The 10,649-nt window shown below is 49.5% G+C and overlaps 1 protein-coding gene across 1 annotated transcript in view; it reads right to left on the reverse strand.

The window, feature by feature from the left end:
• Positions 1-5,169, reverse strand: part of LCP2 (lymphocyte cytosolic protein 2) — a 52,119-nt gene extending 46,950 nt beyond the window's left edge. The window contains exons 1-2 of the mRNA XM_019635980.1: positions 4,842-5,169; positions 617-679 (exon numbers count right to left, since the gene is read on the reverse strand). Of these exons, the coding sequence (XP_019491525.1) occupies positions 617-679; positions 4,842-4,919 (141 nt within the window). The 5' untranslated portion in view covers positions 4,920-5,169. The remainder of the gene's footprint in view (positions 1-616; positions 680-4,841) is intronic.
• Between the last annotated feature and the right edge of the window lie 5,480 nt (positions 5,170-10,649).

The following is a 10,649-nucleotide window of genomic DNA, read 5'->3' on the forward strand; positions in this document are numbered from 1 at the left end:
AAAAAAAAAAAAAAAAAACTTGAAAAAAAAATATATATATACAGCTGCATCCTACTCTACGCTTAAAGCTTTCTGCGGCACAGTGGAGTGGAGAGAGCCCTTTCACATGTGTTTAAATGACCCAAAACCAACTATGTGAATTTTGTAGTGAGAAAGGGAAGTAATTGAAATAAAGAGGGTGATTCCACTCTTTATTCCACTCCTTGCGTATACACCCCAGAATGAGAGATGGGAAAGGAGAATCTTCTATTCCCCCTGATGGTCTTTCTTTTCCCCTTGGACTCCTCAAAGTATGGATAGTACTCGAATAGATTTTCAAAGGGTGTGTTGGGGGCGTTTAATTATCCTTGAATTTCTTCTTTGTACTTTGACTTTAGAATGTGCCTTCGTATCTTTGAAAGATCTGGGAGGTATCCCAAATAGAAGGATGCTAAGCTGTGGTGAGAGAGGGGTTCATGCAAAACCTCTGCAGAAGGCAAAGGGGTATGTGGGGGTCCTGCAGACAGGCATTGACCCTGGGTAGCCTCAGGGACAAGGTAGACCAGTTGACCCTGCAGCCACTGATTCAAGTTCAGAACAGCTTTGGTCTCAATGTATCGGACTGGCCAACACTCACCAAAAACCGGGGCCCATCAATGTGATGCTTCTTTACGGTCTTTTCACAGTCCTTGTAGTTCAGCTGCGAAGAGGAAGGGAAGGTGCTGTCAGTGTGTGGGGCGGGGGGAAGGGGGGGGCTCGTGCCATTGGTTTCCCTCCCTTGCTGGCCCCAGAAGCTCAGCAATTTGTGGTACCTGTGGCTAGACAGACTCCCCGCTCCCGTCCCTGTCTCATGGTGGGGCCTGTCCCCACGTCAGCGCTGCTTTCACTAACCCCTCGGGACTCTGTGAAATGGAGAAATTGCCTTGGTCCCAGGCTTTGGGGCCAACCCCTACAGCAACAGCGTGCCTTCAAGGTGGCAGAGGGCTGATGTGCTCCTCAGGGAGGTAGAGAAGAGCCGAAAGCAGAAAATAAGTAGCACCCGTTGTCGCCGCCCAAAGACAACCTCAGTGAGCGTGGCGGTGTGTTTCGTGTTTCTGTCAATGCTTGCTCCTTAGCATATGTATAAACAGAACTGAGGTTATAATTCATGTATGCAATCTTGTTATCCTGACTTTGTCTCTCAAAATTACTTTAAAATAGCAATACAAGCAGCCATCTCATGTTACTGCAAACTTATTTCAAACATTAGTTTAATTACTCCCTCATCACTGAATATTTCGGTTGTTTGCCAGACTGCTGCTCCAATAATGATGATAGCAGCCGCTAATAATTACCGAATGCTTGCTCTACGGCAGGCACTGTTCTAAACATTTAAACCAATCTTGAGTCATTTAACCCTGACATTTTTTTTCAAATGCCAAGTCAAAGGTGCAGAGAGTCAAGTAACTTGCATGAGGTTCCGTGGGTAGGAGGTGACAGAGATGACAACCGGGCTGCAGAACAAAGCTTTAATGCCCCTGTCAAGAAATGTTCCCTTAGGTTAATAACATTATAACTTACATAGAGTTAGTAAAGCGAACAAGTCTAAGGGCAGCTTATACACCATCCAGGTCAAAATATAGGACATTGTGGACATTCTTTTGCATCCAGTTTTCTTTCCTTGAACTTACGATAAATTGATCTCAGGCTAGAATTATAGGATTAACAGGAATGATGACTTTTAGGGTTCAGTTGCTTTCCTAAACAGTCACATTAATCAACATTCCTATCAGGTACCTGTTTCACCTTGTGCTCAACAGCATAAGCATTTTCATTGGAAATATCTCTAAATTTGATATTTTGGGCTGGAGTATTTAAGGTTAAATGTTTGCCCTTTAGAATCCTAGGTTTTCCTCACAAGTGCGAGTCTCACAGCTTGTGACAGCTTTCTTGGGGTGCAAATTTAAAATCATGGTGTTCTCTTATGGCCAACAAGGCTAAAAAGTGAATATGATTGTTGTAACCTCTTGGCTTGATAGGGTAGGATGACTATTAGAAAGCTCACAAAAAGCTGACCTAGAGGCCAGTGTGAAAAGCAAGCAATATCTAAGGAGCCCTGAGCCTGCGTGCTGTGGGCTGCAAGTGGTTCTTGGAATAGCCAACTGCCTTTAATTCATCAAGCCCACTGTCACCATTATCAGATGTATCTCTGATTTTGCAGAGTGCCAACTTCAACTCTAGATAGACAGACAGCCCTGCAGACTGGAGCTTGCCTGGAAGTTTCATTGTGATCCAGTAATATCTCGGCCTAGAGGCTCGAGTCTATATTTTTAGTAAATACTTAGATGATTCTTATGAGCACCCAGCTTTGGTTGGTGCTGGTCTAGAACAGGTACCTCAGGTTGTAGATGGGACAACTGAGGCCCAGAGAGGGGAAGAGACCGGCCCAAAATCACACAGTGAGATGGGGTCACAGCTGGGATTAGAACCCATGGCTCTGGGCCAGTGCCTTCTCCACTGCATAGCCCAGGAGTGCTGTCCTGCCAAGTCCAAAGGGATTAGAGGACTTAAAGAAATACAAAATACGACCTCAGTCCTCGGGGGCTCACATTCCAGACGTAAGATGAGCTAACATCTCTGAGACAATAAGACACAAAGGCCTGCTGGCCTGCATGGGCACCCCAGCTAGTGTCCAGTGAATAGAGCAGGAAAAAGGGAAGATCGAACATGAATCTTTCTCCACTGAAAACCTCACACCCATTATTTCCTTTAATTCTCCCAACAATCCTACGAGGTTAGTTACTGTTAATATCTCTGTTCAACTGATAAGGAACCTGAGGCACAGAGAGGTCAAGTGACTAAGGGAAGGTCACCAGCTAGCAGGTGGCAGAGCCAGGAGTCAAACTAAGGTGTGTCTGACTCCAGAGCTGGCTGGGGAGGTGGACCCCATTGCTTCATTAGAGATTGCACCTGCTAACCAATCCTTTAAATAGGACATCTGGTGGCTCGGATCCAGCCCCAAATGATCCATTCGTGCTAGTTCAATTGGCATTTTCTCTCTGGGGGACTGAGGTGCTCAGGATTCGGAGGGTGTCTATCTGAGTCCTGGGGGGGCTGGGACTTCCCAGATCACAGATACCCCTCTGTCTCCTTGTTTCTCTCTTCTTCCCTTTAATGCTGGGAGCGGGGACCTGTCCTGGTGCTACAAACTTGTCCCAGAGTCTGGGATTTCCAAGAAAAAAGCACTCCCTACCCCAACTCAGGCAGAGACTGTGTTCCCTGAATCGCCCCTGATCTGTAGTCCATTTCCCTGTGCTGAGGGGAGCTCTACCCAGGGATTCTTCTCTTGCTGGACTGGGTTGTGTATGATTCTCCTTTTCACATTGGAGATGGGGCCTGTCTGTGCCTCTCCACCTGTCCCCTCATTTCTCTCCCTAATTCTCATTCTTCTCTCCTTTCTTTATTGAGCTAACATGCCCCTTTAGAGCGTCTTGGCAAATTTCACCTTGAGCCTTGGTTTATATGATCTACATTTAAGATAAGGATGTAGAAACATCCTTCAAAAGTCAATTGTTTAATGACCTTTACACCCACAATGTCAAAAGCGTATTATGACATTTGAGAGGGAAAAGAACAGAAATGAAATACACAAAAAGCAACAAATAACAGGATCTGTTGGCTGTCCCTCTATCATGTCATCCAACATGTTCATACTTTTTGTCTTTAGCTTGGGAAAGAACAGTTGTGACAGGCAATACCTTGGGACTCTATAGACCCCAGGCTTGGCTATGTGTCCTAATGAGATTATTCCACCCCCAGAAAAAACCAGAAAGTTGACTTAGGTCTCGAAGCCTTGACTTGAAAATCTCCTCTTTATGACAGCCTGGAGTATCAACCGAATTTGCTGCCAGCCTTCAGGGATGGGAGTGTGAGAGTGTCAAATGTCCCTCACAAGACACTCTATCCCTTGGACAGGGACACAGGGTCCCTTCCTGAGTCATGTGGCTTGGGATCTGCCCAAGCAGATATATAGACTGTGGTCCCACCAGCAGATGACCAATCACAGGGAACCTTGAGCATCTCCAAGTCTGGAAGGCAGGACAGCAACGTTCTGGTCCCAGCTCTGCCACAAGCTTTGCCTCTGACCCCGCCTGGATAAGCCTTTTCCTCTGTTGGGGCCTCAGTTTCCCTAGCTATAACCTGGGCTCCGTCAGTTTTCTGACCTGTTTCACAAGATTCTCGTAAAGCTTCAATGAGACCCTGTCCCATGTAAGGGCTTGAGGCCCCTCTTTCAGGGTCATGAGCAATGACGTCCTAGCTGCCACCCCTAGCATTGCTCATCAGAGCTGTTTTCACCTCTCCTACCTTTCCTTTTCTTTCCCCTGCCTCCAGGACTGCATTCTCCCTTTCTAGTAAGTAGCCTCAATCTCACTAGTGGTTACAGCAGTTCTGCACCTCACCTCAGAGCGTAGACTTTGAAACCAGGCAGGCGTGACTGGAACCCTGCCTCTGTCACATGTAGTCCCTGGGGCTTTGGGCCATTTAACCTCCCTGAGCTTATTGTTGAAGCTGAGTCAAGGGGACAACCATACGGCACAGCATTAAATGGGACAGAGCCTGGAGAACACAAACTCAAGCCCTGGCACATAGTAGCTACACATTAATTTGAGGGCCTCCCTTTTCCCCAGCTCTCATTGCCAAGAATGCTCAGGGTGTAGCTATGTCTGCATGGCACTCACTCAACCAGTGAGGTTGCCGCGACGTTGGAAGTTCCATTGCTATATTTTTCGTCTCTCGTGTTCTGCCTGGACTCCATCTTCAAGCCTCTGTCCAGCCCACTGAGGACACTGCCAGCCCCTCCACCAGCAAAGAGTAAAGCTCACCTTCCTGAAATAGTCTGCAAGATCGTCGGGGTCCCAGGCCAGGACCTCAGACCGGAAGGGCACATTCCTCAATGCCATGGCTGCTCTCCCAGGAGGAAGCTCACAAGCTGAGCATGGGTGCTGCACCCATGGACAGAGAACTCCAAATCAAGGGTGTGGAGGCGTCCTTGGCTCTTCCAACTCCCAGTTACCCTTTGGAACAGCTTTATTGGAGCAAACGTCTTTTCTGCTGTAACCAGATCCAAGAAAGCAACGTCTTCCTCCGCGAACAAATATGGTCTCTTCTCAGAAAACGACTCAGCAAGTTTCCTTTACCACTTCCTCTGCTGGGCTCTAAATAAGTAAACAAGGAAGCTGGCTCTGGGGACTGGGGAGGCAGAGAGAGCGACAGGGTTGGTAACACCCTGCTGATCCCGGCCACCCCAGCCCAGGGGGAGGGGTGACGAGAGGGGACATAGACGCCAATGTGAGTCCAAGTACACTTCCATTAGCACTCCTGACACCCATATGTCTACAACACATTCCTGCTTGGCTGAGCCTTTGCAGATGAACATCTATTTTGACAGTTGACCTAAAATATAGACAATCTCCCACATCAGTGAATTGTAGGGGGAAGGCTCGTGGCCTTTTCATGCTTTCCAACCACCCCTCGGTCTCTTTCAAAAGGAGAGGTACTAGAAGAGGATTCTCTGTGAGTGAACCGGGTGGGCACCCAGGGCTGAGAGAGGGGCTGCGCTGGGCAGATTCGGGCTTAATTTCTGATATGATATCTCTGTGCTGTGTGCCACCTTAGTTAGGCAAGGACTTAAGAGCTAGGACTCTCGCTGAGTCAAGGGGACTTTCCATATCTGTTAAATAGGGAAACAGAAGGATTACTCCATACACACATAAAGCGTAGGTGCATTTAACTAGACACACTTAAAGAAAAAGAATTAAAAGGAAGAAATAATAATTGCTATTGATGCTGCCATATAGTCTGTTCACTGTTGTTTCCATCGTATATTCTATCCAGAGCACATTTCCTGGGGTGGCCCTGAGACAGGAAATGGGTGTCTGCGATTTCCTCCATCGGCCTCAGACTCTGCATTTCTCATAGTCTGAGCGCCTTGCTGGCAAAGGGTGATACAGTGTCTAAAAGCAGATGTGTTTACGCACCATTGCCGCCTCTGAAGACATGTTCACTGCTTCATCTAGTGCTCCATGCACACACACACAGACGGCCATGGCTCCATCGCTGGAGGAAAGAACCCAGCTCTGTTGCACATTCTGAGTGATGCTACGTTGTCCCTGAGGTGGTGCCTTCCCCAGCTTTTCCGAGAGTAGCTTTGGCCATGTCCCATGTCCATCATAGTGTGAACCATCTAAGGAGCCCCACCATCACTGTAATGCACCCACCTCACCAGGTCATTGTCAGTGAGGTTGGCGTTTCATCCCAGGCCAGGCACCTTTATGGAGGTGGTCCATAAACTTAGCCGTGTCATCCTCCCTCCCAGGGTGCTCACGTCAGTTGAGGCAGGCCAGGCTGAGCACTCCTCGCAGGGCCTGGACCTCCCTGCGTTCTCTCATAACTGGCTGTGCTCGATCCAGTATGGCCCTGCTCTTCAAAAGCCCACCACGGGCGGGAGAGGTCACTTCACTTTTCCAGTCACCAGAAGAGCAGCAAACGATGAAACACCATTTGAACAAAGAGGGAGACAGAAAAATCACTTCTAGGTAGAACTATCAAAGAAGATGTCATGGAATTAGCTGGAATTTAAGCAAGGGGCAGTTGGAGGGCATCTGGGTGCGTGCACATGTGTGTATGTGTGTGCTCACAAGAGTATGTGCGTGTGTGTGTGTGCATGTGTATGTGTGTTTGTGCACGTGTGTGTGTTTGTGCATGTGCACGTGCGAGCATGTGTGTATGTGTGCATACGTGTGAGCGTGTACATGTGCGTGTTGGGGTGTACTTCATGAGCAAACAGAACACACCACGCCCGTGGAAAGGAACATTCAAGATCATCCTAAAAAGTAGAGACAAAATTTGTAATGATATTCACTCCCACTCAGGAGAATAAAAACCTACAGAAAGGCAGGCGTTAGAATTAAGGTATAGCTAAATATGAGGCTTTGGGGGAAGAATGTTATCCAGTAAACATGGCCAAGATGGAAAATCCATGGAGCCCATTTAGAAGAGAGATACAGAAGTTAAGAAACCTGGTGACAGTGATGATGATGATAAGAATCATCGTAGATGCAACACATGGAGTCCTGCGTATGTGCCAGGAAGGGGCTGAGAACTTTGCATTAATTATCTTCCTTAACTGTTGGCACCATTATGACTCCCACTTAACAGAAGGGAAAACTGAGGCTCAGACAGGTGAAGCTACTTGCCCCCTTGCACCCGGCATGTGGGTTGTGCAGCTGGGTCTCGTCTGGATTCTGAGTTCAGAGCCCCTGTCCTTTACCTCTCTGTCACCTCAGGCTCTGAGAGGTTACGTAAATCGCCCAAGCTGGAGTAGGCATTCAAGCCCAGCTGTGTCTCCAGAGCCTGCGTAGTCTCCCCTCTATCCACCTGCCTTCCGCGAAGAGCAAGCGAGGTTGTGAATCTGGACAAGAAGAGGATGCAGCCCTTTCCAGGAGGCCGACCTTTGGTGCCCCTGCCCTGCAGGACCACAGGCCCGTTGCTCAGAAAGGGTAGCTGTGCCGACGAGAGCAGGTGATGCAAGCGGAAGCTGGTGGCCTCAAGCCTGGAGTCTTCTTTTCCTCTTCCTCAGGCCTCGGCGATTTCCCAATGCTAGCAAGTTTCACATCGTCTGTCTCTGGCTGGAGGGTTCCAGAAGCTCCCGTTGCAGGGCCAGTTAGCCCTGGGGAAGAGAGGGCCGGGGTGCGAGGAGGACTGGGTAATCCTGTGCAGGCCAGCTTAGTGGACCAGCCTCAGGCTCCATACCTGTAACATGGGCAGTGACGACAGCAGCTTCTAGGTGCAGCCCATGGCAGATGGGATGCGGCAGCAATGAAGGTCAGGCCAACATCACACCGATCCTACCGAGAGCATCGGTCTTGGCCTTGAGCAGGAAGCAGAGTGGGGAGCGGGTAAGGCACAGAGATGTGAAGCCATGGCCTGTGTGGGACCCTCTCCCATCTCTCCTTCTCAGCCAAGTGAGGAATCCCAGAACTCATGAAGGAGCAAACTGAAAGGTTAGCAGAGGCCTCCTTAGGTTTTGTAATCTTCATCTTAAGGTTAGGAAGGGATCAAATAGCCTCTGAGCACAGTAAGAACAGCATCATGTGATGGGGTTCATGGGATAGGAATCCGAAACGTGTATCCAACAGAGACTGTGGACAAAGAAAAGCAATACTTGCAGGGAGCAATATGTCGGATTTTTCAATCTTAGGGACAAAAAGTGGACGTCGGAGCATCACACTGTAGCCAAGAGGGAGATCACCCCAACATCTGCCCTGCCCCACCCCACCCCGTCCAGACTTGCAGCTCCCTCCCTTTCCAGCTAGCCCACAGCAGAATAGGTGGGGAGATAGCTGCCTTTTCACAGCTAATTTTAGGGGTGAGAAACATAAGCAGTTCATTAAAAGGGACTTAGGAGTCAGCCTCTGTGTGGGGGCAGGGGAAGGAATTGGTGCTTAGGGACCAGGAGAGAATAGAAAGCAGGGATTTTGGAGGGGAGAATGTGCTGGCCTTCTTAGGAGAGGTACCTCAGGAGTTAGAAGGTGGGTGGGATGATGTGCTGGTTTGGATTTAATTTAGAAAAAGGGTGTTGGCTGGGGGAAGGAGATAAAGTGGTAGCAAGTGGCCCAAAAAGGGTGTTGACGTGGGGGTACTTCAGGCCATGGAGAGAACGCCCTCATGCGGGTTCATCCCAGCCTCACCTCCACCAACTTTTTATGGCTCGATGTATTGCCCGAAGCTGAGGTGAATTGCTGCTGGCAATTTTCTTTAGGGCCTGTGTGGGTTTGCCTGCAGAAGGAACCAGAACTGTAGGTGTCACCTTCACAGGGAGGGAACAGTTTCCCCCTCAGTTCTCTAAGGCTGGCCGTGGAAGCACCATGTGTGTGGATTCCTTCTGGATGGCAAAGGGCTCAACCCACACAGCGAGGAGAGCCAGGAAGGGGTCCTAACTGCTCCCCTGGACTTCACACACCTGGCAGCCATATACTGAGGCACAGAATCTAGTGACCCTGACTCAGAAAGGCTGTGCCAGGGGGACAGGCCTGCCAAACAACATCCCCACATGTGCAGGGGCCAGCCTCACCAGCACTCGCAGAGGCTGTGGGGCGGGCAGGGGAAAAGGGGCACGCGCAAGCCACACTGCACTCTGTCTTGACAGCCGCCAAGACCCTCCTCGCACCCCAGACTGGACACAGTCCTCGCCACCCCCATCTTGGGATATGTATGAGGAAAGCATGAACCAGCCAGTGCAAGGCAATGAGGAGCAATATTTTCCACTTCCTCAGAGCTGACAATTTCATTCTTTTCAAAAAAAATTTTTTTTCACCCTCTCTCTTCGTCTCTTTTTCTCTGCTGCTTTAGCTGAGGTACCTCAGAGGTTCAAAGATGGGTGGGAGGAAGTGCTTATTTGGACTTCCTGTCAAGCCTCCCTTCCTTGTCTGCCCTATTTTTGATTTGGGCAGCCTATCCCAGATAGCTGTGCTCGAAGGGAAATTCTCTAAGAGCCTGCAAGGGTGTGGGCCGGGGTGGGGAGAGGGGAAAGCAGGCTTCTCAGCTTGATAGAAGAGAAAAAACCTTACCCCTTCCTCCTCCTCCTCCTCCAGCAAGATGGAGGAGGGCAAGTTGGGGGGAGGGGCAGGCTGGGTGCAATGAAGGCAAAACCAATTTTACCCACAGCAGCGAAGACGCCTGTGACCTCCTCCAGCCGCATCTCCAAGGAAGAGCTGTGGGCCCAGGAGGTGTGTCCGCGCCCCTAAGATGAAGCAGAGATTTGATCAACATGCCCAGCAGGGATGGAGCCCTTTATAGCTCTCAGCACATTTAATCCTCAGCAAAGCCTTGCGAGTAGACAGAAGTGCTCCCACTTTACAGATGCTGGCCAAGAGGCCCCAATTCACTGGCCCAAGTTCCCATAGCTAGAAGACGGGGGGCAGGAATGCCAACCTAGGGCCAGGTGGCTTTCTATCTGTTCTACTTTTGTGACTTGTCCCTTCAGTCTTGTCATGTCCCTTAGCTGGGCTCTCCCATCTCACCTGTGGCCTTGGTGCTGGTGGCCTCCTCCACGTGCTGGTGCAGCTGCTGATGTCAGCTGCATCTATTACCTGCCTTGACCGTGTCGGTGCCCCACCCACCAGTTTGTATGTGGCCTTGCAGACTTTTGACCCAGATATCTTCCAATCCGCTGTCCTGGGAGGGGCACCTTGCTAGGCCTCATCAGTGCCTCATACCTTATTGCGCATGAGCATCAGAGCTTCCCCGTGAAAAGTGTCGCTGACGGTGTGGAGAAAGCACGAGGACAATGAGTCCCTTAAAAGAAGCAGGGTAGAGGTTTGAGGAGAAAAGAGTGCATCTAAACAACACTTACTTTGTCTACAACCCTTCCAGGAGGCCTCAAGGGTTTGGGGAAAGGGAACGCTAGATGCTTACACGTATTATATCGTGTGATGCTTCTGACTGCTCTTTGTGAAAGGGAGATAGAGGCATACACACCCCTTTCACAGATTGCAGAGAAAGACTTGGGGGGAACATATGCTTGTCCAGGGCCTCACAGATAATCGGAGGTCGAATGTGGGGTTTGGAACCACGCCTGTCTGACGCTGAGACTCTTTCCACTGAAAGAGGCAGTTTACAAGGACAAAAAT

The sequence above is a fragment of the Hipposideros armiger genome, unplaced genomic scaffold (assembly GCF_001890085.2).
Source record: "Hipposideros armiger isolate ML-2016 unplaced genomic scaffold, ASM189008v1 scaffold_25, whole genome shotgun sequence".
NCBI lineage: Eukaryota > Metazoa > Chordata > Mammalia > Chiroptera > Hipposideridae > Hipposideros > Hipposideros armiger.